General features: G+C 54.2%; 8 protein-coding genes across 8 annotated transcripts; 4 read left to right on the forward strand and 4 right to left on the reverse strand.

The window, feature by feature from the left end:
* Positions 1-926: 926 nt before the first annotated feature.
* On the reverse strand, positions 927-3,696 carry J4E88_003845 (uncharacterized protein; the record flags this gene model as incomplete). The annotated part of the gene is made up of 2 exons (XM_049397493.1): positions 927-3,400; positions 3,450-3,696. 2 exons carry the CDS (start codon positions 3,694-3,696, stop codon positions 927-929), a joined length of 2,721 nt encoding a protein of 906 aa, XP_049256881.1.
* A 1,759-nt stretch (positions 3,697-5,455) lies between these two features.
* J4E88_003846 (uncharacterized protein) lies at positions 5,456-8,639 on the forward strand (the record flags this gene model as incomplete). Its single annotated transcript, XM_049397494.1, has 5 exons — positions 5,456-6,031; positions 6,084-6,635; positions 6,685-6,942; positions 6,992-7,169; positions 7,216-8,639. The coding sequence occupies 5 exons, from the start codon at positions 5,456-5,458 to the stop codon at positions 8,637-8,639; spliced, it is 2,988 nt and encodes a 995-aa protein (XP_049256882.1).
* A 1,897-nt stretch (positions 8,640-10,536) lies between these two features.
* Positions 10,537-11,922, reverse strand: J4E88_003847 (uncharacterized protein; the record flags this gene model as incomplete). The annotated part of the gene is made up of 1 exon (XM_049397495.1): positions 10,537-11,922. One exon carries the CDS (start codon positions 11,920-11,922, stop codon positions 10,537-10,539), a length of 1,386 nt encoding a protein of 461 aa, XP_049256883.1.
* Positions 11,923-12,821: 899 nt separating this feature from the next.
* On the forward strand, positions 12,822-13,335 carry J4E88_003848 (uncharacterized protein; the record flags this gene model as incomplete). The annotated part of the gene is made up of 2 exons (XM_049397496.1): positions 12,822-12,948; positions 13,004-13,335. 2 exons carry the CDS (start codon positions 12,822-12,824, stop codon positions 13,333-13,335), a joined length of 459 nt encoding a protein of 152 aa, XP_049256884.1.
* Positions 13,336-13,384: 49 nt separating this feature from the next.
* J4E88_003849 (uncharacterized protein) lies at positions 13,385-15,802 on the reverse strand (the record flags this gene model as incomplete). The annotated part of the gene is made up of 1 exon (XM_049397497.1): positions 13,385-15,802. One exon carries the CDS (start codon positions 15,800-15,802, stop codon positions 13,385-13,387), a length of 2,418 nt encoding a protein of 805 aa, XP_049256885.1.
* A 1,444-nt stretch (positions 15,803-17,246) lies between these two features.
* On the forward strand, positions 17,247-20,423 carry J4E88_003850 (uncharacterized protein; the record flags this gene model as incomplete). The annotated part of the gene is made up of 4 exons (XM_049397498.1): positions 17,247-17,774; positions 17,820-18,297; positions 18,348-18,523; positions 18,579-20,423. 4 exons carry the CDS (start codon positions 17,247-17,249, stop codon positions 20,421-20,423), a joined length of 3,027 nt encoding a protein of 1,008 aa, XP_049256886.1.
* A 774-nt stretch (positions 20,424-21,197) lies between these two features.
* Positions 21,198-22,856, forward strand: J4E88_003851 (uncharacterized protein; the record flags this gene model as incomplete). Its single annotated transcript, XM_049397499.1, has 1 exon — positions 21,198-22,856. One exon carries the CDS (start codon positions 21,198-21,200, stop codon positions 22,854-22,856), a length of 1,659 nt encoding a protein of 552 aa, XP_049256887.1.
* Positions 22,857-23,112: 256 nt separating this feature from the next.
* J4E88_003852 (uncharacterized protein) lies at positions 23,113-24,552 on the reverse strand (the record flags this gene model as incomplete). The annotated part of the gene is made up of 1 exon (XM_049397500.1): positions 23,113-24,552. The coding sequence occupies one exon, from the start codon at positions 24,550-24,552 to the stop codon at positions 23,113-23,115; it is 1,440 nt and encodes a 479-aa protein (XP_049256888.1).
* Positions 24,553-25,670: the final 1,118 nt, after the last annotated feature.

A 25,670-nucleotide genomic window follows, 5' to 3' on the forward strand; every position in this document is an offset into this window, starting at 1 on the left:
GATACACAACAACACTAGTCGCGGTCTGATAGATCTCGCCCATTAGCGGAATTTGATGCACCTTCTCTTCTATGTCGGGCTGATTGATGCATAGTGCATCGACCCAAAGTACTCTGATTGTATCCGATATCCTCAGACTTACGAGAGCATCGAAGAGATTCATTGGGATTTCGTGAATATGGTCATGGAGTAATATGCTGACCCATTGCTGTAATTCACCCCAAACATAGGAGACTGCTTCGTAACAAGGCTTATCCCGAAGGTCTTTCGTGACTAACGTGGTCTTTATAGTATCTCCAGGGTTTCCAGGGTGCAGCTCTAGTAAACGAATATGGGTCCGTCCTTCCAATGGTGGGTACGGGTTCTGTGAAGGTCAGTCGCTGCTTACGCTACGATCCAAACGAACACACCCAGTCAGTAGCGGGCGGGGCTTCCGGTTGATCCAAGTTGTGACTGACCCCAGATCGCGAGGAATCTGAGGTCGCGTCGAGTATGTCATTTTCCATCGACGAAAAGGCAAGGCATGTGTAAAGACGGTAGAAGAAGACATCTTTCGGGGAGAAAGGCGGGCGGTTAACGACAGGTCAAATGTGGGCGCAGTTTAACACCTAAACGATTTTCGACGAGGTCTGCAGCGAGCTCAGCCGCTCCATGGCGTTTTGGCGAAGTCCGCGCCAATCAAACCTTCCGGGTATATGCATACGCCTCAATGATCGTTGTCGAGATAGACTTGCTATCGTCGCGGCTTCAGGACTTAGGAATGTGAATGTAACCTAAGATGTCATTAACGGATGTCAAAAATGATCTACCACACTGGATCTTGCAAAACCCAATCCACCCAATGCGATGCAAACATGCCCTATATACATAAATCATCCCAAAATTCTCCAAACCCCCACTCAGACACCATCAACCCCCTCCCACATCTAATAAGAGTCCCCAAAAAACTGACTAGCAAGCATAATATCCCGATCCCCATTCGCAAAATCCCAGCCCACAATCGTCGGATCCTGACTACAGCAGATAATCCTCCTGGCATCAAACTGCAGCTTGAACACACGCGAGTTAGTGCCGTTGTTGGTGAGAGGCGCGGCGAGGGGGTGAGGCTGGTGGTGATGATGGTGATGGTGGTGGTGCGGTGCAGCGTTTGCAAGGCCTGCAGCACCTTGTTGTGCGGGTGCAGCGTTTGCGGTGGGAGGGTTGTTCGCTGTGGGGGCTGGGTTGGCGGTGGCTGCTGTGTTTGCGGGTGCGTTCGCGGCATTCGCGGTAGGGCCATGCATTGCTTGGGATGCTGCGTGCAGGGCGTGGGCTTGTTGGGCGAGGGTTTGGGCTGCTTGGGCCTGGGCTTGGGCTTGCTGTGCGAGGGCTTGGAAGTTGTTTTGTTGCGCGGCGGTTTGGGGGTTTGCTTGTTGGTTCGGGGGTTGGGCAGGGTGGTTTGCGTTGGCTGCGTGGTTGACGGGTCTTCGGGGGCGGCCGCCGGCTGCTCGGACGGCGTCGTTTTGGAGGAGGGTCTGCGACTTCTCCCACGCTCCGTCGGGGCCTCTCTTCCAGATGATGACTGTTTCGTCGTATGAACCGGAGACGATGCGCGCCCACTTGCTACCGCCGCCGCCTGGCGGAAGTTTGGCTCCGTAGGCGAAAACCTTCGATGGATCACGAGAACCGGCGTTACGAGCGCGTCGCTGTTCTCTGCTAAGGTTCTGACCAGTGAGCTGGCCACTGGCCTGTGCTGCGAAGTAGTTCTGATCAATCGACCGCGCTTCGGCTTCGAGCTCTTCTTCGTTGCCAGGAAGGTCGCCGAATTGAGCTTGCACAGTGCGCACAAGATTACTGTGGCCGTTCAAGCAGGCCACTTCAGCCCCCGTTGCACGGTCGAAGATGCGTACACTTTCGTCCGAGCTGCCACTAACGATGCGTCGTCCGTCGAATTGGACACATGCAATGCCCTTGGTATGACCTGAGAATGTTCTAGTGCATGCGCCAGTGCGAACGTCCCAGCACTTGACGCTCCTATCTCCAGATGCCGAGACGATCTGACCATCGAGGATCTGTATGGCATTGACTGCAGCGCCATGTCCTTCCAAAGTCATGATCAGGCTGTACGGAAGGAGAGGCTTGAAGTGGAGGTGTTGGCTCTCGACGTGTTCCTGCATATTGATAATGTAAGACGGGAAGCGAGCGCCCGACTTCATGGTCGATGAAGGGTAGGTATCGTCGGTTGGCAGCATCTCTTTGCGATTCCATACTTTGATCGTCTTGTCTTTCGAGCAAGTAACCAGGTAGCGATCGTCGAACCTGAGATTCAGGACCGACTCAGAATGCGCTTTTTCGATTTCCTTGATGATGCGTCCAGTCGAAAACTTCCACAGAATCACCCTACAGTCGCTACCACCAGAGACTACAATGTCTTGTTCGGGGCGCTCGTCGAACTGTAAGCACAGCACGGACGCTGCGTGGCCGACGAGTGGCGGGTGTACAAGGCGCTGAGTGTCTAGGTTCCAGACCCTGATGCTCTTATCCCTGCTGCCGCTCACCAGGAACTTCCCAGAATACTGTATGGTATACACGCACTCGGTATGAGCTTCCTCGGGATGATTTGGGTGTGGTAGCTGGAAGTTGGAATAACGCCCAGTGCTCCAGTTCTCTTCTAGCCTTCTCTTTTGCTTGTAGAGATATTGCCAGTTGATCCTTGCTTCTGGGCCGGGGAGCAAGAGCGAGGGGTGTATCGGAGGCCCGCTGGTCTCCGCGGAGGTGCTCGCCTGTGACGCTTCTTCGGTGACCGCGCCTTGTCTTCTTTCTCGGCGTGCCACATCGGTGGGCGAGGCTGTCGGCGATGCACCGTGGAAGGAGATGCCCTCCATCTTATCCTCAGACCTGACAGATGGACTGTCATCAGCCTCTACAGCACCATGTTGTTCGCCCCAAGCATTGCCCGCAGAGCCACTAACGGCCATTGGCTCTGATATGTTGTGTGTGCCATTTTCCAACGCGGCCCCGTCACCAAACAACTGCCGTTCTCGCACGCGCTTCTTGTGGGATGGTTTTCCGTAATCGGTGTCTTCGGCGGCTCTGTGTCGCGTCTTCCGCTCCTTCTCCTTGAACTCTGCGCGCTTCTGTCTTTGCGCCTCCTCGTATGCGCGCACCTGTGGGAAGTTGGAGTTCCAACCTTCTAGCCTGAAAAGCAATTTCCATAAGGGGCTGTCGAGCACGCGTTCTCTCCACGAGCGGGAAAGTGTTGACGCGCGTAATAGCGTCTCGGGGTTGAGATATGAGAGGATCTGGAAGGTGATCTCGGGCGGAAGGTACATGACAGGGTCGAGATGGAGGAGCGGGTTGAGCTTCTCGACGATGCCGGCTATCGAGGAGGTCCGCAGCGAGCGTAGTATGGCATATGCGAATTCTTATGTGATGTTAGCGCAGACGTGCATGCTCTCGTGGTATGTACTTACCACTTCGTTCGTTCTCGCTCAGGTTCATGACCCAGTCGGGCAGGGCAAACGGCGAGTCGGCGTCCATCTCGGCGTCGGTCAAGCGCACGTCGCTGCGCATAGCCATGTCGCCCTCATTCTGGCTCCTCGTGTCCTCAGAGTAGCCTTCGTCGAAGCGGTTTGCGCTCATGGCAGAGGCGGGGCGGAAAGGATGCATGTAGGGCGGGCCAGAAAATTGGGCGTTGGGGTTGCCTAGAGGGCCTGCCATGGTGGTGCACGCGAGGATGTGGGTGAGTGGAGACAAAGGTCGCTAGCTGAAAAGTGATGCTGCGGCCGTTTGCAGCGCGCTGGACTGCGGCGAGAGGATTGTGTTATGCTGTCTCAACATGCGCTGGCAGGGTGTCGGGCTGGTGCTGCCTGGCGCTCTTGGTAATCAGGGTACTGGCGATGCGGAAAGCGACGGGTGGCGAGTACGAGGTGCGATGCGCGTTCGGGTTATCACGGTGCGGTGAGGTCAAGTCAAGGATGGAAATGTCAACTTCGCGATGGCTCTCCCACTTTCGCAGAGCCTCGAGATGCCCAGGTGCAGCATGTCATGGCTTCCCGCGACACACGCCCGTGCACCCGCGCCCATTCACTCCAGATCTGCCGCTAGCCGAGCTGCCTAGGGCATGCGGACTACTACTCGTGCGGCCAAGTCGCTGCATCTGAGACACACCAGGAGAGGGACGCTAGATGCCCGCTTAACGGTCTGATGCACTAGAAGTTGAAGGATGCGGGCTAGAAGAAATGCAACAATTCCCCGATGTCGTTGCTTTCATGTGAAGGTGTGCCGTCTACGTGAAGCAGCGATTAGTCAACGGTTGCGCAATCGCCTGTTTGAATTTTACTGTTGGGACATCGTGGGGGAGTTTGTGCTGTTAACACTGTTTGAGGATGCCTGACGATGCCTGACAGATGTGACAACTTCACGTGGATGTCTGACGGCTGTCTTGAAGCTTTTATTATATCGCCCAGGTAGCTGCGGGCGTTCAAGCGCCGATCGGGAACATCACCTGCTCTCGCGTTCGCCTGAGGTGGACCAATACTGTGTGCCCGTCGGACGGCATGTGAGAACGGGCGCGTATCCAGCCTCCCATGGCCTTCCCGGCAACCTCATGGCCACAGAATGGGAATTGCTTTCTCACACCGCTCGACTGCCGCTCTCTAGCAATACTCGCATGAGCCGCGTGGTGTACTTGGGGCTAGCAAGGCTGGAGAAATGGGTCCGCGACGGGCAGGCAGAGGGGCGATCGCGGCCCAAGGCAGCGCCTGTGCCGACATGACGAACCGCAGGCGGCAGATGCTGGAGAAGATGTGATAGGCACGCGCGTGCATTCACATTGCTAACCTGGCAAGTCATCGCAAGTCATGAGCGAGGCGCCGTTGTGAGTCAGCTGTCATATATCGCAGACTCGGTCGTGATCAAAGGACTGGCACTGGAAATGAGTGGAACGGCGACGCGCCGCATGGCTGTGGGGTGTCACCGAGCCGTGCTGCAAACAGCGTCGTTGGCACAAGCAGCGCCCAACGGCCAGCTGCCAGCCTGCCTGGGACCGCCAGCAGATGCCAGTGACGGGCGTGTATTGAGTTTTGTAGTCGCAGTCACGTGCCGGCTGCAACACCTACAGGGCGGGTGAAACGACGAGCCGTGAACCCCTTTAGGCGTGCGCCGCCCGACACCTCATGCGAGACGTCCTGCGAGATTACACGATTATCGCCCATCTCCAGCAATAAGAGATTATCGCGACCCGAATGCAGGCCGGCGGTGATTTTGCTCCTGTCGCCGCACGCTCCACATCGCCGCCCTGTTCAGTTAGCAGCAGCGACCCTGACCGCCTAGGTGCTAGCGCGAGCGCAAGGAGATCGATGAAAGCAGCATGGAGGGCGGACTATCGTTTCACTCGGGTCTGGTGAGAGCCCATACCACCTTTGCCGTCTCCCATCCACCCCCCAAGTCGCCCTCACAGCACACTGCACACGCCCGGATGACCTCGACCGGGCCGCCTGCCCTCATGTCGCACCAGAGCTTCCAGAGCACCTACTCGAGCTACTCGCACAGCAGCGCGCGCGACACGCAGAGCACCCAGGCCACCAGCAACAGCACCCTCTTCCACCCCCCGCCCGCCTTTCCCACATCCTCCACGCCCGTCAATGGCGGGCCCGTCGAAGCCAGCGACAATGTCCTCAACAAGCGGGCCGACAAGGACACCTCGCTGTTCCAGCGCTGCCTGACGCTGCAGATGCGCCTGCGCTTCATCCCGGGCTTCGACCGCTGGATCGCCGAGGAGGAGGGCAAGGCCGACGACGATGCCGACCCCGTCACGCTGCTCTGGCGCACCTTCCGCCGCGGCTACCCGCTCATGGAGCTGTACAACGCCCTGGGGCCCCGCACGCTGCTGAGCATCCCCAGCTCCAAGCAGGACGAGAAGAGCCTCAAGAAGAACGAGAAGATGGCCTGCTACAAGTTCATCCAGAGCTGCGTCGCCGAGCTGGGCATCCCCCAGGAGAGCTGCTTCATCCTCGGCGACCTGTACGGTGACGACACAACTGGTTTTGTGAAGGTGAGCCCGCACGACGAGACTGTGGGGTAGGCCCGCGCTAACACATCCCCAGGTCACCAACGTGGTCAACAAAGTGCTCGACGAGCTGGTCGCCCAGGGCAAGATCGCTGGCGTCGCCGAGACCCTCGAGAATGTCGGCGGCGTCGTCACCAAGCGCACCCAGCGCGAGCACATTATCGACGAGCTGGTCAAGACGGAGCGCACCTACGTGCAGCATCTGGAGCTGCTGCAGGAGTTCAAGAAGCTGGTCGAAGAGAAGGGCGTCATCAGCGGCGACCAGGTCCACGACATCTTCCTCAACCTCAACGCCCTCCTCGACTTCCAGCGCCGCTTCCTCATCCGCGTCGAGCAGACCAACGCACAGCACCCGGACGAGCAAAATTGGGGCAACCTTTTCGTGCTCTACAAGGATGCCTTCAAGGTCTACGAGCCGTATATCGCGAACCAGAAGAAGTGCGAGCAGATTGCCATGCGCGAATTCGACAAGCTGAAGGAGACGGGTGGACCGGCAGAGATGCGACAGATGGTGGAATCGCCGACCCTCCTCGCATCTTTCCTACTGAAGCCCTTCCAACGACTCACCAAATACCCCCTCCTACTTCAGGTATGATCTCAAAACCCCAGCTCAGAATGTCATTTCTAACACTTTGCAGCAACTCCGCGACAAGGGCGATCTCGACGAAGGACGACGCGAAGACATCTCCAAGGGCATCGAAGCAGCCTCCTCCGTACTTGCAGGCACCAACGACGCAATTGCCCGCGAAGAACGCGTCGAGGCGGTTGAGGAGCTCAAGACGCTTGTAGAGGACTGGAAGGGCCACCGAATTGAAGGTTTCGGAGACCTGCTTCTGCACGGCCAGTACACGGTGCTGAAAGGCGAGAGCATGACTTCCAAGAACGAAGAGCGCGAGGTAGGCACAACCACCGATCAAACCTCCGTACATCACTAATTCCCCACAGTACAAGATTTACCTCTTCGAAATGATACTCCTTTGCTGCAAAGAGATCAACGTCAACAAGCCAAAGAACAAAATGTCCACGCGAACCCTAGTTACCAAAGACGGAAAGCCCAAGCTACAGCTCAAAGGCCGCATCTTTATGCAAAACGTCACAGAGACCATCTCCCTGCAGAAGCCAGGTATGTCCACCACCTCCAATTTCCCCCACCCCCACTGACCATTCAGGCTCCTACACATGTCAGATCTTCTGGAAGGGCGACCCTGGAATCGAAAACTTCATCATCAAATTTACCTCCGAGGAAACCATGAAAAAGTGGGCCATGCAGGTCGATACCCAGCGCCGCGTGTGGAAGGACCAGGCGCGCACCAGTGCCAGCACCACAGCCTCCAAGCCATCAGATACCCAGTTCGCGTACATGCGCGACCAAGTGCTCGAAAACCCCTACCAGGAAGACGACGATGAAGATGGTGACGAGGACATTGACCCCGTCACAGGCTATCCCTACAGACAAAACAGTTCGACGCCCTCGTTGCGTTCGCGGTCAACGACTGGTGAAAGCGGCCCTCCAGATGGAGACTCAAGGGTACCGCCTCCACGTTTTCCTATGGGCTACAACGGTCAGCCAGCACTAACCCTGCGCACCCAGCAGATACAGAATGCCTCCAACAATGAATCCTACTTCTCACCTACGGCAGAAACACCAATGCAAACTCCCATGTCAACACACTCCAATGCCCGCACAAGCTCGTCGTCGAACGGCACGTTCCCCTTCCCCCGTCAAGCTCCACCAAACGGATATTCTCACGATGAGAATAATCGCCACACTGCTCCTGCTCAGTCGCGCCACGGATCCAGGGGCGAAAACGTTCAACATCCCCAAGGCCGTGCGATGCAACGCCCGTCACTTCCGGCCAATTCCACTCTTTCACAGCAAGGTAGATTGCGGGCAGCTAGTAGCCCTGACATCAACTCACATCTCCAAGGACAAACACGAAGAGCGCCGCCGTCACAGCCAGTACCAGATGTGCCACCTTTCCCTACCCACTACGCCTACAATGCCGCGATTGTCAACCGAAGTAACAGTAACTCGCCCAACAACCCACCGCCACGCGCTGCAACCCAGTCACCAGCGATCCAAAGAGACCGCTTGATACAGCAACGAACCGCCGCGGAGTTGGCCAACGCGAACAACGAGTACCACAACAATGCCATGCGCCGCGATCCGAACTACCCAATACGTACAATGACACCCGCATCATCGTTTGAGCGAAGCCAGGGCACTTTAACGCCAGCGTCTATGGATTCACGAAACATGTCGCCACCGCTTGGCCAAGACTCAAGCATACCGACACAACTTAAAGTCAAGGTGCACTGCCCATCAGCCGGAAGCTCGATGGTCCTGGTCGTCAGCACCAACATCAGCTACCAGTCGCTCAAAGACCGCATCGACGCCAAGCTCCAGCGATCCACATCCGTCTCACTTGGCTCCGGCCAAGTCAAGCTAAAGTACCTGGACAGCGACAACACATACGTCAGCATTCAATGCGACGACGACGTACAAGAGGCGTTTGAGAACTGGAAAGAGCAGCAAAGCAATCTCAACCCTGGCGGCGGCCTCGGCGAGATTGAACTGTTCTGCCAACGGTAAATTCTGTTATTACACTGCTTTTCGGCATCACGGGGCGCTACTACACCATTTGGGGCATCGATTCAGGCGTTTTTCCACGGCGTGCCCGGCATACACCGCTTCCTCTTTTACTCTCTCTCTTCCCGTTCCATGATATATCCTAGGGGCAAACATACCCTTCTTGCCCCGGCGAAATTTGGGTTTGTGTCTGTATGTGGAGGGAGGCTGGCTTCACAAATACCTCTTTTTTGCTCTTCTCTCTTCTACCGACCGAACGAACGGCACTATCGCATCATCCTACCCCTAACACACATTTGCGGGATTCAGAGCTGGTTGAAGGAAATCAGCTGGTTCTGTTCTACGTGCGTTTGTTCTTCCCCACAACAGACGAGCGTGATCTCGTGCTGCTGCGCTTGTTATACTCTGAAAGACATGTTTTATCTATACCACGAGCTTCCGGTTTTCTTTAGCTGCTTCGTAGGCGGTGCCGGCTCATCTTTTTTCTCTCTTACTTTCTTCGACTTTGAAGACTATAGGGTGGGTGGGCTTGGGTTGTGGTATGATTGAATGATGTAATGAATGCTTTCAGTTTCTTGAGAATTTGAACTTTTTTGTCCTTTCTACGTCTTGGTTTGACACACTCTTCGGTGTAAGAATGTGTCGTTGGTACCTTTAGATTGTTGAGTTGAGGGGGTGTAGGTGTTTAAATACGATTGTTTGAAGTTCTCAAAAGACTTGACGCTGTGCTTGGTTCTTGACTTCCGTTCACCGTCACTTCGTGTCTTCTCGAGGTCGTTCCTGCCTAGCTCCACCCCATTCAAGGAAAAAGCTGAACACCCTAGGGCCTACATCAAGATAAAAACGTGCAAAGCAGGTGGCCTAACGGTGACGTAGGCTCCTGGGTGTTTAGGTTTTCCCTGGTATGAGGTGGCTCATCTCGTCAAATCTCGAACTCCGCTCCCACTCCGAGCACCGACCGATATCTTGGCACGCCGAACATCTATCCATCCATTACCTCACCCACGAAACCCCATCTCAACATCAATATCCACATCCAACAACATTCTCTTCCAATGCCTCCTTCATACACAATCTCAAACGCCCTCCCCTCAGACGCTTCGGCGATATCCTCTCTCTTCGCACTATCATGGCAATCCCCCTTCTCGCGCCTCCAATTCGGCAACGTGGAATCTCACGACTTGGCCAATGCGATGACACCTCGAATTGCGCAGCAGATAGCAGAAGGACGTATGTTGTTCATGGTTGCGCGTGAGGAGAAAAGTGGGAATATTGTCAGTGTCGCACAGTGGAGTGTACCTCCTCCCCCTCCCAAAGGAGAAAAGTTGGAAAGCAAGAAAATAGAAAAATTAGAGACGGCTCAGGAAAAGGAAGAGAGAAAAGAAAGAGAAGCGTTTGATGAAGAGATATACCTCAACTCTCTCCCAGCATCTTGCAACACCGCTCTCATCGCGGAATTCACGACTCGTCTCAGGGTTTTACGCGAGCGCATATTACAAGGTGCTCCGCATTTCCTCCTTGAAAATTTGGCGACGCATCCAGGGCATCGGGGACAGGGTTTAGCTGCGCGACTTATACGGCACGTACTTGATATGGCTGATCAGAGGAGTGTGGTTGTTTATCTGGAGACAGGGCAGGAAAATAAGGCGAGGGAGTTGTATGGGAGACTGGGGTTCGAAGAGAAGGGACGAGAGGGGATCGGATTGAAGAATTTTGTGGGTAGAGAGGAGAGAGAGAGGATGGACGTGGGGGATGTGCATACGGTCATTGCGTATGTGAGGGTACCTTACAGGACGACATAGATTCCATTAAATTCTTTAGGTAAGGTCTATCTGCAAGGTTGATCATTCACGCCTGCAGAAGGTTACCGACACTCTTCCGTTCACCCAGTACATGGCACTCAGACCCTTTTGCGCAATTTCCCCGTCACCGTGAGCCGCGCGATAAGAACGCACAATGCAGACACAGTCGCCGTCCCACCAGCATAGAAGATGGCAGGGCGATAAACATCAATGTTCTGACCCGAAGCGACGTCTCGTCTACCGCCAGCGGCCTCTAACAAGTAACCAGCGATTGGTGCGCCCATCAGATACCCCACGCTCCAACCAGTGACCGACATACTCATAGCGACGGCAGCTCGTCCAGGACCAAAGATACCCGCGACTACCGTTGGCTGAGTCGTAAAGTACGCGCCGTTTGCAACACCGTTCAAGATTGCGAAGAGTACGAGGGGGCCAAGAGTGTTTGAGACTGGCCAGATCGCAAGCATGCTTACGGCGTTGAGAACCATGACGATGACAAAGGTATTGAGTGGGCCGAACTTGTCGCATAGAGGACCTGCGATGAAACGACCGATGGCATTGCAGGCGTTAAAAGCAGCGACGAGCGCAGCACCGGTACTAGAGCTGAGACCAATCGACTGCGCGAACAATGGAAGATAGTACGGCGGGACGAACAGTGCAAAGACACCAATTGCGCTTGCGACGAACGTAGCAATGAAGGTAAGAGACCGGAACATGGAGAGATCGACAAAAGGTATGTTCCTGAGCGGCACACGATCCTTAACCATCCACGCAGCCGGAAGACCAATAGCCCAGGTAAGCAGACCTTGTATGCGGAAGGTCCACTCGATCCCGACTTTTTCGTACAGGGCGTTCAATGCAACAGCCATGACGCAACCACCTACTCCGCCGCCCAACTTGATAAGACCGTTTGCAAGTCCGAGACGAGCGCTGAAGTACTGCACGGGAACTGTGTTGCAGACAGTCCAATTGAGCGACATACCAATGCCGCCAATGACGCTGTACGTGCCGAACAGACCGGGGAGATTGGACGTGCAGAAGCTTGCTCCGATCAACCCCAAGCCCATGAGGAAGACACCGAGGAGGATTGTTGTTCGACCGCCTATCAATCTCATGAGACGGACAGCTCCTAGTCCGTACAAAGCACCGCCTGCGAGTCCCAGAGATCCGACGTAGGAGAGTGTGGATGGAGGGACGTCTCTCAGCGTTGAATCGAGTAGTGCGGCTTGTAAGACGCCCCAGCAGTTGATGATGGCGTTGTTGCAGAAACTTGTTGTTGAGGAGCCTGCGACTACTATCCATCCGTATCCGCCGTCTGGTACTGCGGTGACGGAGTAGGCTGCGTTGTCTGGTGTGTCATCATGGATGTGACTCAACGATGTTGAGTTGGAGGGACCGGGTAACGATTTGCTTGACGGTGGTTGTAAAGTGGCAGTGTAACTCGTTAGTTCAATGCGATCTTCTGTGATGGTAGTCGTAGACATGTTGATCCGGACCCTTTAGATTTGAAAATGAAGGCAGACACTGGAAGGCTTATGGACGTCTTACGAAGGGCGCTTTTACACGCCCTAGACGCCAAAGTCATTGGTTCTCATGCAGCTGTATGCCTAGATAGGTAAGCACACAGCAACATCACCCGATTCGACTTCACTTCGCGGAAAGCTAGCATTTTCCCGAAGGAAAGGGTATCAAGCTGTACAGAATTAGTTGCTCTCTGTTGTAAGCCATGATAAATGTTAGCTTGCACGCATGAAAGCACGTGCAGAGTAGATATGACTCTGATTTCTCGAGCCATTGCCGCACCCCACGTATGCTTTCCGTTGCCGTCTTTCGATCTTGAATTGGTGGTAAGATTGTGGAGCTATCGAGAGGCGGATTGGCGGACGGCTCTTTATTGATGCATAATTGCGTCGGACGGTGGTACGTCCCAGATTGCAGATGAACAGAGCGGGGAAGTTGCGGAGGTGCGCTAGTGTGTGCTTAGTCATCCAAGCACCCCAGGGTCCAAGGGTCCTCAAGCTATCGTCTGTCTAGCTCACCACACGCTGTGGAGTTTACACGTCTCACGCTCAGTGGAAACTTAGTCTCTCAGTATGCTCTCCAGCCATGCCCGAGCTCTCGGTGCTTCCCAAGCTTTGCAAGGCGTGAGACCAAGTTTCCTCCCTCAACTGCCCGGTTTTCCAGGCTAGGCGCGCTCGGTGCCCACTCGCTGAGACGCGACACGCCTCATCCAACATCGCATCCTTGATCAGTCCACGTCATGGCACATGGCACAATCTATAGACGACATATAGAGCTGTAGCATACCAGATTGTTTGCTAAACCTTCACACCTATTGACGCATAGCTTACATTCTACGTAACCTACAGTCACAGCATCCACAATGGCAACAGAAGACACCGTCGATCTGAGCGCATCGCACGCGCCCCAGCAAGCATCCCTCGAGGCATTCACCTCTATCCTCGACACCGTGAAAAGCGAACTCCTCAAACTACGACGCGACCATGACAGTAAAGCCTCTCTGTCCCGCCTCCTCCCCTCAGTCTTCTAACAAACACCCTCCAGAGCACGAACCCGAATATTTCCGCGCCGTCTCCCACCTCTCCGACAGCGACCTCGCATCCTTCAGCGCCGACGACCTCGAATCCGTTCGCGTAGCCGTGACAGCATACGGTCTGCATCTCTTCGGCAAAGTCAAATTGCCCGCTTTGGACAACGGATACATCCACATTCGCATCTTTGGGTCTGCGAAAGATGGGACAGATGGAAGTAGTCTTGATGAGAGGGAGTATAGTTTGCATAGTATACATACGGAAGAGGTGGTCAAGGAGGACGGAGATAGGGTTTATAGAGCGGTGTTTGGGAAGGAGGATGAGTTGGAGTGGTTTGAGACTTGATCGCTGTACTGGTATATCTAGATGTTGAATTGGGGACTTCGGAAGGTATCTACAAGTCTTGCAGGCCTAAAGCCTCGTTCACCTCCAAGATGCGTTCGTGAACCATGTTAAGAGTCATCTTGCCAAACTCCTTGAACGCCTCGTTCTTAATTTGCACGTTCAGCGTCTCCAGCTCAGCGCGGTAGGCCCGGCGAAGACCAAACATCTTTGCAATCTCATTGTTGATGCTCTTCAGATTATCATCTCTGCTCTCTCGTCGCTTGTTTGCCTCACCCAGCCAGTACTCTTGAGCGCCCGGCAAACGACTGAAGGTTTCGTACGCTGGGATCATTTCGACGTCTGAGCGATATAGGTTGACAACTCGATTGAAGCGAAAATCGTTTTCGGGATTGAAGTACTCTTTGATGGCGATAAAGGCTTTCATAGTGTTGACAAATGTTTGCCATTTCGCGAACAGCGCCTCAATCTTGCTCAATGCCGAAGGGCTAGAGAAATCATGCTTTTTGGTGATTTTGGGACCAATGCCATCGAGAATTCCAGCGAGCTCAACAAAAGCGGAAGGAGCGCAATTGCCTGCATTTGCGTTCAGCCACTCGGCCTCGCATGCATTGATGGCGGCAGTCAGCTCTCTGATCCTACCAGAGCAGTCTTCTGAGACGGCCTTTTGTGGCCTTTCCGTCTCATGCTCCTTTGGAGCGGCCAGGGGGACCTCCTGAACTGCGCGTTCTTGACCGATCCTGGCGACTACGTCGTCGTCAACGGAGAAAGAAGTGGTAGGCTCCAAGCTATCGTTGGCGGCAACCTCATCAATCTGCTCAGGGTTTTTGAGGTCTTGAACCTCTGAAGTCTGACTGGCGACATCATCACCAGCCGAAAGAGACCCATTGACGGCTATGTCGCCGCCTAGGGGTGCCGTGAAATCGAATGCTCCAGTCCAATTTCTCGGGTCGAAGCCGGATGGGATGATAGGTACAGCGACGCTGCTTTGAGACGGCTTGAAGGTGAAAGCGAAAGCCGATGCTACCGGAGATGCCGCGACAGGAGAACTAGAGTGAGAACTGAAACCATCTATGGTGTTTTCGCTTTCATCCCCATGATCGCTCTCATAAGGTTGTGGCGAGCGGGGCGATATGATCACGGAACCGTTGTCTTCTTTAGGCCCATCAGATACTTCGTCATCTTCAGCATCGTCTGCAGAATCATCTGATAACTCTTCGTTACCCCCAGCAAGATCCCAGAGCTCGTCCGCAGTATTTGAATCAAGGCCATGCTCTTCTGAGGTGTTGTCAGGGACGTACTGCGTTCCATTCTGGTCATCCTCGGACTCTTCGTCTGAGCCAACGTCGACGCCACCATCACTATCGTCGGTCTCAATGGAGGAGCAAGCATCTTCACTATCTTCGTGAGGATCATAGGGCTCCGCCGATGCTTTGACTCCTGTTGGCGATTCAGTCTGCTCACTAGACGCAGCACTGTGCGCCTGAAGCTGTTGGACGTGATCAAGGAAGAGCTGCCGGCCGGTTCGACTGCCTTCAGGGTCGCCTTCAGACGAATCCCAGTACGTTTTCCAATCATCCAAATCTTCCAATGCTTCATCAATGTCCTCATTATATGAAGTGTTGCGGTCTTCGTGCTCGAGCGACGCCATCCAGATTTCGGACTCCCAAGATGATGCAAGCGCGACGACGTCAAGTTTCAGCGTATGATTCGCGGATCTTAGTAACTCGCAGATGCCTCGGATATGGCTTCGGAAGCCTCGACGGTTGTCTTTGCGCAGCTGCGCCTCTGGTGAGAGGCCTTCTTGGTGGTTCTCCGCATTGAGTATGGCCTCGGTGGCTTCGGTGGCGGGGTCGGATTGAGTACATACATAGCTGAGGCTGGCTAGAGTGCCCGCAGAATGCGGCCCAGATGCGATGCTCTCGTTCTCTAGCATGTCGTAGATTAATCTGTCCATCTCCCAAACGAACCATTCTTCACCTGTCCAATAACTTCCATCATCGACTGGCCAAGCCTCAGACCACTTCTTGTCGCACTTGGTGAGGAGTCGCAAGGTTGATCTGACTTCATCGTCGTACTTCTTCCTGTCGGAGCTTTGCATCGATCGGGTCCAGATGTCGGACTCCCACTGCTTAGCGAAGACCTCGGGCTCGCGTTGCATGATCACGGCGTTAGGTGAACTGAGCTTCCGGAACCTGGAGAGTTTGGCAGCCAGCAGCTTGGTGGCTTCTACGCGGAGGTTTTGGGTTTCCTCGGTCCATACACGCTCTTTTGTGGTTTCCACGCTTGGAGTATCTGTTGTCATGTTTGTGTCGGGTGGGCTCATTCCCGCAGTCAGACTGGAGTCGTAGAATCTCTTCCTTGCGCGAAGCGGTTTCGGAATGAAGCCAGGCTTGGGACAGTCTGTTGCATCCGGCAGGGCAGAGGCGGAATCTGTACTGCGAGACGAGTCGTTCAGTTGAAACGACATGGTAGCGCTTCGGAGGCGGAGAGTTGTGGAAAGGTCGCTGAGATGAGCTGCAGGTTGTTTCTGTAGTGAGCTTTCGCGTGTAGTATTGGGCGACGAGGAATAGAGAAACGAGGGGCGGGGTATTTGCGTGAATCTAGGCGGAGTTACAAGTTGCGAAGAGCTGTAAGAGGTCGCAGTGGCTGAGGTGGGAGCCTATTGTTCCAGGCTCAACAATAAGAACGGGCACAGCGACCGACGAGTGCATCGTGGTGGTATGTGCGCAATGAAGTGAAAGTGAAAGTAAAGACCTGCTTCTGCATCCCAACATAGTGACCATGTGTAAGGCCATGTAGTCGAGAATACTAGGGACATAAGGCCCTGGATAACGGCTATAAGAACATCATGGGGTGTTTGATAGAAGATACAGAGAACAGGCGGCGATGGCCGCACATACTACCCTGGGCAAATGTGAAGACAAACATTGTTTCCAGTGTCCATAGTATTCGAATCGCCGACGATACCACGCCCGAAGTCCTGTTCCCTGCCATGTTGCCAATCTTGAGGTGCCATGTACAGGATCGATAGCTGGCCATGTCCGAGCAGACGAAGACTAGCCTATGGTGTACATTCACGGCTTATGGAGCCTTCCAAGGGTCCATGGAGGCCGTTGCTGGAGATTGGGATGACCCAGAAGCTGACATCCGGGTCTAGGGTGTTGTCTTGGATGGCGTCCGACATACGCGGTTGACATTTCGGCCGCAATGTCCATTAGGCTACAACGAGCTAGTCCTCCATGATAAAAAGGCCCCGGCGATTGAGAAGTGACATCTTGGCTCCTTACAACGGCAGTTCGAAGGTGAGAAGACGAGGCGCGGCGTTGTGAAGAAATGAAGTAGACATGTGCCGGAGTACGTGAGGTTTGGGAAATTAGTGGGTCAGATCGCAGCCAATGGGACGCGTCGGAAGCGCTGTCGCCCCGCCTCCCATTGTTTCTTCACGAGCTTTGCCACTTCGACTATGCTCAACCGATCGCAGCGCGTTTCCAAGCAACGACAGTCCAAAGGCGTTTGCTTGTGTGCTGAGCAAACAGTATGACAATGAGTTCTGAAAACGCAGCTAAGGCATCTCATCGACCGATTGCTTCGGCCCGGAGGAAGGCGCCAGGCCGGGATACATTGCGACTAGCAGTTTTCCGAGCTGAACACGACAAACAGATGCAAACAACTCATCCTCGCCATATCAGTTCTTCTTGAGGTACTATCGGTTGTCGCGATCGTCGCCGCAGTTCTAATCCTTCGCGGTCGCCACAATCCTCACGATCGAGCATCTGGACCAGTCTGGAACGTTACACCCGGCGCGCCCCTCTGACAGCCCTTAGCTCCCGCAGTGTATCACACCTCTGCAAAACACTCTGCGCGACCTCTGCTTTCAATGCAGGGCAGTAATTCGACATACAGAAGTCTCGATGCATCCCATGGGCGGCCAGCGCGTTGCCTTCTTCCCGAAGGCAGATGCGGCCGTCCTCGCATCGAGGCATGCTGCGCCGGCATCGTCCGAGCGCCCGACCACCACCGCGCCAATACTTGATCTTGAGAATGCCGACAAACCCCTTCAGCCATGGATTGCGGAACAAGTCACGTCTGTGTATCCCAACGATGGCGACATCTGGACGCCAGCATCAATACCTGCCAAAACACTATGTCCACCTCAGTGCTCTGCGGATCGCTATCTCTTCCCAGTCTTGACGCGGAACGAGAGGCTAAGGTTGACGTTGCTCTACTACTATACTCGCGGGGCCCTTGAAGATGTAGAGTTGATGTCTCGCCTGCAGGAGAAGGTCCATCTCGCGCATGAGACAGTAGGATGGGAGTTTGTCATTGCTGGTCTTCTCAACCACAGCACTTATACTCGCATGGTCACTGTGAACCTCCCTCTTGCGATATTACCCCGTCGCGAGAGCACTTGCGCCCACACCATCAATCAACCACCAGGTGTAAGTGCCAACCATCGTTGCCAGGGTCACTGCTAACAGCTACAGACTGTCTTTGCGCTGCAGAACATGGCCAAAGATTGGCGCTTCGAGAAGTCGCCGCACGTTGAGCAGGGCGGTCTGCGTGCGTATGCCGGTGTACCGTTGAGATTTGATACTGAGTTCGGAGAGCACGTGGCTTTTGGCTCCCTTTGCGTCGCTTCTAATTCCCCACAAGAGCCTCTCTCGCCATCAGTACAGCAGTCTCTTGCAAGGCTTGCTGATTGGATTGTTACGGATATAGTGCACAGTGCAAGAGCTCGCCGTCAGAAGGAACGTAGGCGGATGCTGGAACTGCTCTCCCTAGCTCAGCAGCAGTGCGACAACCACCACAACATGGAGGAAGTGATCCCCAGAATGCTCGAGGATGTTTATCTCAATACGCGAGTGAGCATTTATCAGACCACGGACAGCCACATAACCCTTCCTGGTGGTACGAGCTTCCGCACATCGGAATTGGAGCAGGGCCTCTGGGAAGATACCGCTTGTAGGTGATTGTGAATGGTACGAGCGTGATGCGTACGCTAACTCTCGCAGACTTTGATTACGCCATCGAGAATCTCAATCATTTGGACATGACTGCGCCCCGGCCTGTACGGGCCATTGCGGCACAATGTACCAGTCAGCGTGCGGCAATGTTTCTCGTAGTAGCCAGTAACGACCTCAAGATGATCTTTGATGATATAGATTCTTGGTTCGTACATATGTGTGCGGTAAGCAATGGTAGATCCGTTCTGGGGGTTCTTGCTGATACTCTGTGACATTTAGACAATACTATGTCGGTATTGGCAAGGCCGCGCACTTCAGGAGGCGCTCAGCGCCAAAGAAACGTTCCTTCGCGGCATTACACATCAGCTGCGAACGCCTATACACGGCATCCTCGGCTCAGTCGAGCTCCTGACCGAGGAGCTAAAATCCCGAAATGTGGTCCCTTCGACAGCTGCCTCTTCACCAACTGCCAGCCCGGACATCGAACAGTTGGACCCATACACCTACATCAAGACCATTAAGACGTCAGCGAGAGAGCTGATCTCAACGGTGAATAGTCTCATTAAGCTGAATCAGTGGGCAGACATTGCACAGGCGGAACGCGTTCTCACTATGCATACAGTCACCGAGATTGAAGATGCTTTGCTGAAGGAAACACTACTGGGCCTATCCGATGATCTGTCCACGCGACCATCGATTGTCATACAACACCATCTACCACCAAGCTGCGACTTGCTTGCTATCGACATGCGAGTATTCCTAGACTGCATCCAGCCGCTCATGGTCAACGCTGCTCAAAATGCCGCTGGCGGTATGGTAGCAGTAAGTTTGTCAATCACGGAGAGCTGCCAGTCTCTCGTCGTCGATGTCGAACACAGTGGGCGTAAAACACCCAAGGGAAATTATGACCGCGTGTTTGACGCACACGAACGAATCGACCTTAGTGGTACCGAGTCTGCTCTTGGTTTGACTTTGGCGAGTAAAGCGGCGACGCTGTTGGGTGGCGAGATCACAATGGTCACTTCACCCTACGGTGCAGGCTCGCATATCAGAGCGACGTTCAATGAGCCCGTCTGTGCAAGCTCATTACCTGCTTCTCGTGCAGTGAAGGATAGGTTCAGTGAGCTTCCGCAAACTTTCTACCACCTCACGTCCAAGTCAGCAACGTCGTCTCTCGGCGATTACTTTACTCAGTATCTTTCGAGCGCCGGCTGGACAGCGTCCAACACACCCAAGGGCGCTTTTGTAGTCGTCGACTATACACCGAACCTGGCGGAGCTCTACCGACACACATCGAATATTGATGCCGACCAAGTCGCGATATGTCTTGTCCCAGAATGCGCATGCTTTCTCGACTTCCACACTGAACGTGTTCGACGGCAGGGAAATGTTGTATACGTCCAAGGTCCCTTTCTGTCGGAAACATTTGAACAAGCGTTGAAGCACGCGGACGCAATCTCGGCCGAATTCCGCGCCTCTGTTTTGGAGGTGGAGCTGTGTGCGACCGGTGGCATCGTGATCGAGCCAGCCAGTCAAGGTTCTACAGTGGACTCGAACGAGCGCCCACAACTCCCATCCGAGCGAGGTTCAATATTCCCCGACAGGCTTCAGAATGAACTGGTCCAGTCGGTACGGACCTTGCGCATCCAAACTAAGCCTCCGGCTATCACGAAGGAGGCTTCAACATCAAGCAAACCCTTGACACTTCTTGTTGACGACAATGCTGTCAACCTTCGTCTATTGGAGATGTACTGCAGTCGTCGTGGTATCCCGTTTCGGAGCGCAAAGGATGGACAGCAGGCAGTCAATATCTTTTCCGAAGCTCTTGTACCCAAGTACGACCCACTGCTACGACAAAATCTGCCCGTCCAACCAGTCGGACTTGTCCTCATGGATCTTCAGATGCCGGTATGCGATGGTATCGATGCAACACGACAGATACGGCGATTGGAGAAGCAGCATGGGTATGAACGGAGTGTTTTGTTCATCGTCACTGGTCAGGACTCCTCGAACGATCGCAAGGCCGCAGACGATGCTGGCGCAGACGAGTTCCTGACCAAGCCGGTGGGACCCAAGGTTCTTGACCAGTGGGTAAAGAAGTGGTATCCCGATATCGAAATATGAATGGTTGACTATCTTCTCGCGCGCGGACGAACCTTCGAGTTCCGATACTCACCATTCGAGGATCCGTGCATAGCACATTTACGAGCTGCCATACGTCAAAGCTGTACCGACAGCTACGTCCGCATCGGAAGTCACTAGCATAAGGAATCCACGCAGGATGATGCAGTAGTTTCCAGGGCCGCTACGATCTGGACGTTGTACTGTCTGCGCATTGTCGAGCGCCTAGATACCACACACCGAAACGCTTGTCCAAAGTCACTTGTGTGGTCAGGAAGATCGATAGACACACAAGCTGGGTCAGCTTCGTGGCGCGCAGCCTTTTGTCATCACAAGCTAGCGAGACGAGGTATGGCTGTTGATTGCAGTGCCACCAGGCGAAGACAGCGTTCGGGTCGCATTAGACGCCGACATGTACGCTTGCTATGAATTAACCGTAATCTGAAGGTTGGGCCATGTAGCATCCCAAGTATGATGCAATTGTCAGAGGAGGACTGTACGTATGTAGTAGATTGCGCGACGCATTTCGTCATCACCGATCAGGCCCGCTGACGCCAAGTGATTATGTCATCCACATGTGAAACCAGATGCCGCAGCATATCTCCACGCCAGTGACGCCCATATACCCTACCTCAACCATTTTATATCTTGGTCCATCCTAAAACCCATCATTCATGCTGTCTCCAAGATTACCGTCGTCCGTTTGACAATATCCAGCTGCATTGGTCCGTCTGCCCGCAGTTTAGGCTCCAGCCTCCCTAAGTTCCCAGCTCAACGATGGCGCTATCATGGCTATCCTACTCATGCATAGCCATCCTTCTCGCAACAGTATACATCAGAAAACGACTCAGCGTCCGCTCATCCCAAATCGAGCGCGATGCAGAAGCCGAGAAACCTGGCCGTCTCCGGCTCGACGATGGCCTAACAGCGTCCGGACGGCAACTGAAAGCCAAGCTCATCGCAGCCATTCCCCACATTGTCATCACAGCTGACAAGGCGACGGATTTCAGAGAGTCAATGAATGCGTATTGGGATCAGAAAGCATGTGAGGTGCCGCCTGCATGCGTCGTGCGACCCCGCAATGTGTGGGAGCTAGCGCAGGCGGTCAAGATTCTCAAACGCGAGTTCGATTTGAGGGTCGAGCGAGCGAAGGAAACGGGAGAAGAGGTGGAATCGATCTTCGCTATTCGCGGGGGTGGTCATTCTGCTGTTGCTGGTGCGTCGAGCATCAAAGGTGGGGTTCTCATCGACTTGTCACTCTTTAAACAAGTCGTCCCTGCTGAAGATGGGCGAAGCGTGGTGATCGGCGCTGGCTGCAAGTGGATTGATGTATACTCGGAACTCGAGAAAGAGGGTCTCGCAGTTACTGGTGGGAGAAACTCTGCTGTTGGCGTGTCTGGGCTCACGCTCGGTGGAGGTCTCTCGTTCTTCTCGCCGCAATACGGGTTCGTGTGCAGCAACGTCCTTGAATACGAGGTCGTTTTAGCAGATGGAAGGATCGTAACTGCCTCGGGTCACGATAAACCTGATCTTTGGCGTGCACTCAAAGGCGGAGGAAACAACTTCGGCGTCGTGACAAGCTTCACGGTCCGTAGTTTCGCTGCGAAGAACGTGTGGAGCGGATTCATCTATCTCCTTCCATGGAAAGCCCCTGGTGTGCTCACAGCATTCCATGATACCGTCTCGAGAACACTGGCCGGTGAGCTAGACCAACGCCTCGACCCCTACGCCGCGGGCCCTCTGGCATGCTTCACGTACCTCCAATCCGTTGGCATCCAGGCAATCTCTGTGCACCTCGTTCACACCGCGCCAGACACGAAAGAAAGGGGCTGGCCTGTATGTTGGCGTAGCTCTGGGTTCCATAAGATTGGGCGTGTGTGGAGTACGTTCAAGATTCGCAGTCTAGTCGGTGCGACAGACGAACTCAGTGTTTTGAACCCGCCGGGACGACGACAAGAGTTCGCTACTACGACGGTCAAGAACGATAGGCTGACGCTGGAGGCGGCGCATAAAGCGTATCGCGATGCGATACCGAAGATCAAGAAACATGGTATTAAGGGCATGAACTGGACGCTTGTCCTTCAGCCGTGTCTGCCTTCTTGGGCGCGGAAGGGCGATGCGAACCCGCTGGGTCTTGACGAAGGATCTGATGAGCCGCTTGTGAATGTACAATTCACAGTGAACTGGGCGTTGGAACAGCATGATGAGGTGGTGAGAACTATCACTAGAGAAGCGATCGAGCAGATTGATGCTTTTGCCACTGAGCATGGGACGAGTCATCGGTATCGCTACTTGAACTACTGCGCAGCATGGCAAAAGCCATTCGAGAGCTACGGAGAGGAGACTTTGGGCTTCTTGAAGGGCGTTAGTGAAAACGTTGATCCCGAGGGATTATTCCAGCGTGGTTGTGTAGGTGGTTTCAAGCTTGATGCGTGAGAGCATATCCCCTCATCGCGCTGCATCGCGAATATCAAGGAGATTGTTCGAAAAATATAGAATTACCACACGTGCTACATCGGCCGTCGGAAAGAGTCATCATCTGTCATCAGCCCTCGTATACTCGTCAACGCCGTCCGCTCTAGGAACACTTCCTCTGAGCCGCCCATGCTACTACAACTCCACGGTACACATTTCTGAAACGCCATAACACCCCTATTGCAATCGGAACCTTCTACGCACTCAAGCAACTCAACTAGTCAAGACCAGCAGCAATCGCGGCGAGCGCCCAATCCATAAAACCGGCGTTGGTGTCAAGGATGTTGGTATTGAACTCGGGCAGAGTGGGGTAGAAGTTGGTGCTGTATCCGAACTCCATGGTGAAGCCGTGGATCTTGTTCGCGCCAGACTTGGCGTATGTACGGCTAGCAGCGTAATCGTCCGATGCACCAGAGGTAGCGTAGAGGCCGACAGACTGCATGGATGTGTAGTCACGGCCACCGACTGCTCGCATCGCAGCCGCCGTCTTGGCAGCAACGTTCTTGATGTTTGTCGCATCAGCCGAGGGAATGTACTCCTTGTACGTGGAGTCGCCAAGACGACCTCTCTTTCCATCGTACGCGCTGTTGAGGAAGTTCATGGTGGTGCTGGTGCTCTGAAGCTCATCATCACCCCAGTTGTACAGGATGTCGCCAGTAGCGGAGTGGATGTCCATGAACCACCTGATCTTCGGGAATGAGTCGTAGACGCTGACGTGGTTCTTGGTCTCAGACTCTGATGCAGCGGCTGAACCGTAAAAAGCCTCTGAGCTTGGCGAGGTGGAAGCAGGGGATGTGGAGGGGTCGAAGTACTTCTTGAAGTTCCACAGGAAGTCAAAGTTGCGGTTAATGTCTACACCGACGGAGGCACCGCTAGTGCCGGACCGTGTGTTGCGGTTCTTGCGCCATAGTGATCCTGAAGACTGGTCGTATGCGACACCGTCTGGGTTGACGAGCGGGAAGAAGACGATACCGGCGGCAAGGACACTCTTGACTTGAGCATTGGTGTATGATTTGCTACCGTACTTCAGACCGCTTCCAGCCTTGTTCGCGGCGAGGAGATCTGAGATCCAGTAGATGAGCTGATCAGGGCCTCCGCGTTCGCGTGCGTGCATTCCAGCGGAGAGATAGAGGCGGTACTTGGACTTGTCTGTGCCGGCGCCAACGTATCCGGCGGTTTGCGTAGCGCCATTGAAGGTCTTGTATGGCAGAGTGACGGTGCTGATACCGTATCCGCTGACGAGTCCCTTGATGGCAGAGTTGATCTCGGTGGGATTCATGATGCTGCTCATGGTCGATCCCGTAGCCTTGGTGCCAAGACCAGACGGTGTGACTGAACCGCCCGACCAACGGTCGCCAGTGCCGATCGGTGCGGTGGCAGCCCTCTTGCTGAGGTCACGACGGTGTAGGCTGATCTCTGCATGGTTCTCGTACTCTTTGGACAGATACGCGATTTGGTCCTCGGTCAGCAGGGCGTGAAGCTCGAAATCGCCTTCTTTCGATGGCACCGCCTTGGGTCTGCAGCCAAGATCGTATGTGCCATTGTTGACGATGTCGAGAAAGTGTGCTGGAGAAGGTGCGTTGAAATGGACAGGCAGAAGGCTACCGAGTACGGTAGTGCTCTGGAGTATCAGAGCTGCGGCAAGAGCGTACTTCATCTTGAGTCTGCTTGGGGTGAAGAATATGGGGAACGTTAGAATGAAGTTGCCGATGCTCTACAGTATGTCGTGAAACAAGGTTGTTTTTATACATTCCTTCCATTTTGGTGTAACGATCGACCTTCTCCTAATGGTCGGCAGGTGATACTCTAGCATAAACGTGTCGGAGGTGCCATGGTGTCGCCTGCCGCTGATTGGCCGACTTCGCGAATTACGCCGGGCGCTAACTTGATCTCCTTCTGCTTTCGTCCTGTCTCCGCTGAAACTCCAGATGCACCTGCCCGGGAGGATCAAGTAGATCCAGAGATGCATGGGCAATGAGAGGACCTGCCCTGGGTGATGTGCAGCACTAGATAAGATAGATTAACTGGCCCTGAAAAGCAAGCCCTTTGGGGCAAAGTTTAAAGCTGGCTGGCCGGACGCTATCGTGAAGCGGTGATTTCCATCTGGGCATTCCAGGGGAAGCAGGTGCCAGGACAAGACGGCTTCACCGAGCATACGTGCTGGCCATAGGAGTGACGCTATGTGGTTATACTGGGTTGCGCCATACTGGGTGGCGTCGGTAATCGACGGGTGTACGCTCTTACAAAGCATCCACGAGATATCGCGCCATCGTTGGGGTCCAAAAACTGATCGCTGAGAAAGGTTGCAAGTCACAAACGTGCGACTTGCGGATACTCAAGCCTCGGTGGTGGCAGGCGAAAGATGCGGGTACCCGCCGCCAAGAGGGCCACGTGCCTGAGCCTAAGCAAGGGCAAATTGTCCGGCCGCTAGGTACGTCACCGTCACGCCAAACAGCTCAACATGCTACATGCGACACACGACATGCGTGACAGACTCTCCCATCTGCAGATATCAGTCGATTGATGAAGAACGCTGTACGACACGCCTGTGGCCCTGGTATGCTTTTTCCGCGTGTTGGCAAAAAGCAGCTCCGCCGGGGACAATCACACTTTCGCCACCCTATCATGCTTCCCCACGCCACTCATACGTCCATTTGTCACAGATCAGACCACACCAATCATAGGAGTAACCGAATGGCGGTGATCAAGCAACTATGCGACTTCAATACGCACGCAATCAACACGCGACTCGGGAGGATTAACTGACGCGAAACC

This window comes from Alternaria novae-zelandiae (assembly GCF_023758075.1).
Source record: "Alternaria novae-zelandiae strain BMP 2774 chromosome Unknown scaffold_6, whole genome shotgun sequence".
NCBI classification, from domain to species: Eukaryota; Fungi; Ascomycota; class Dothideomycetes; order Pleosporales; family Pleosporaceae; genus Alternaria; species Alternaria novae-zelandiae.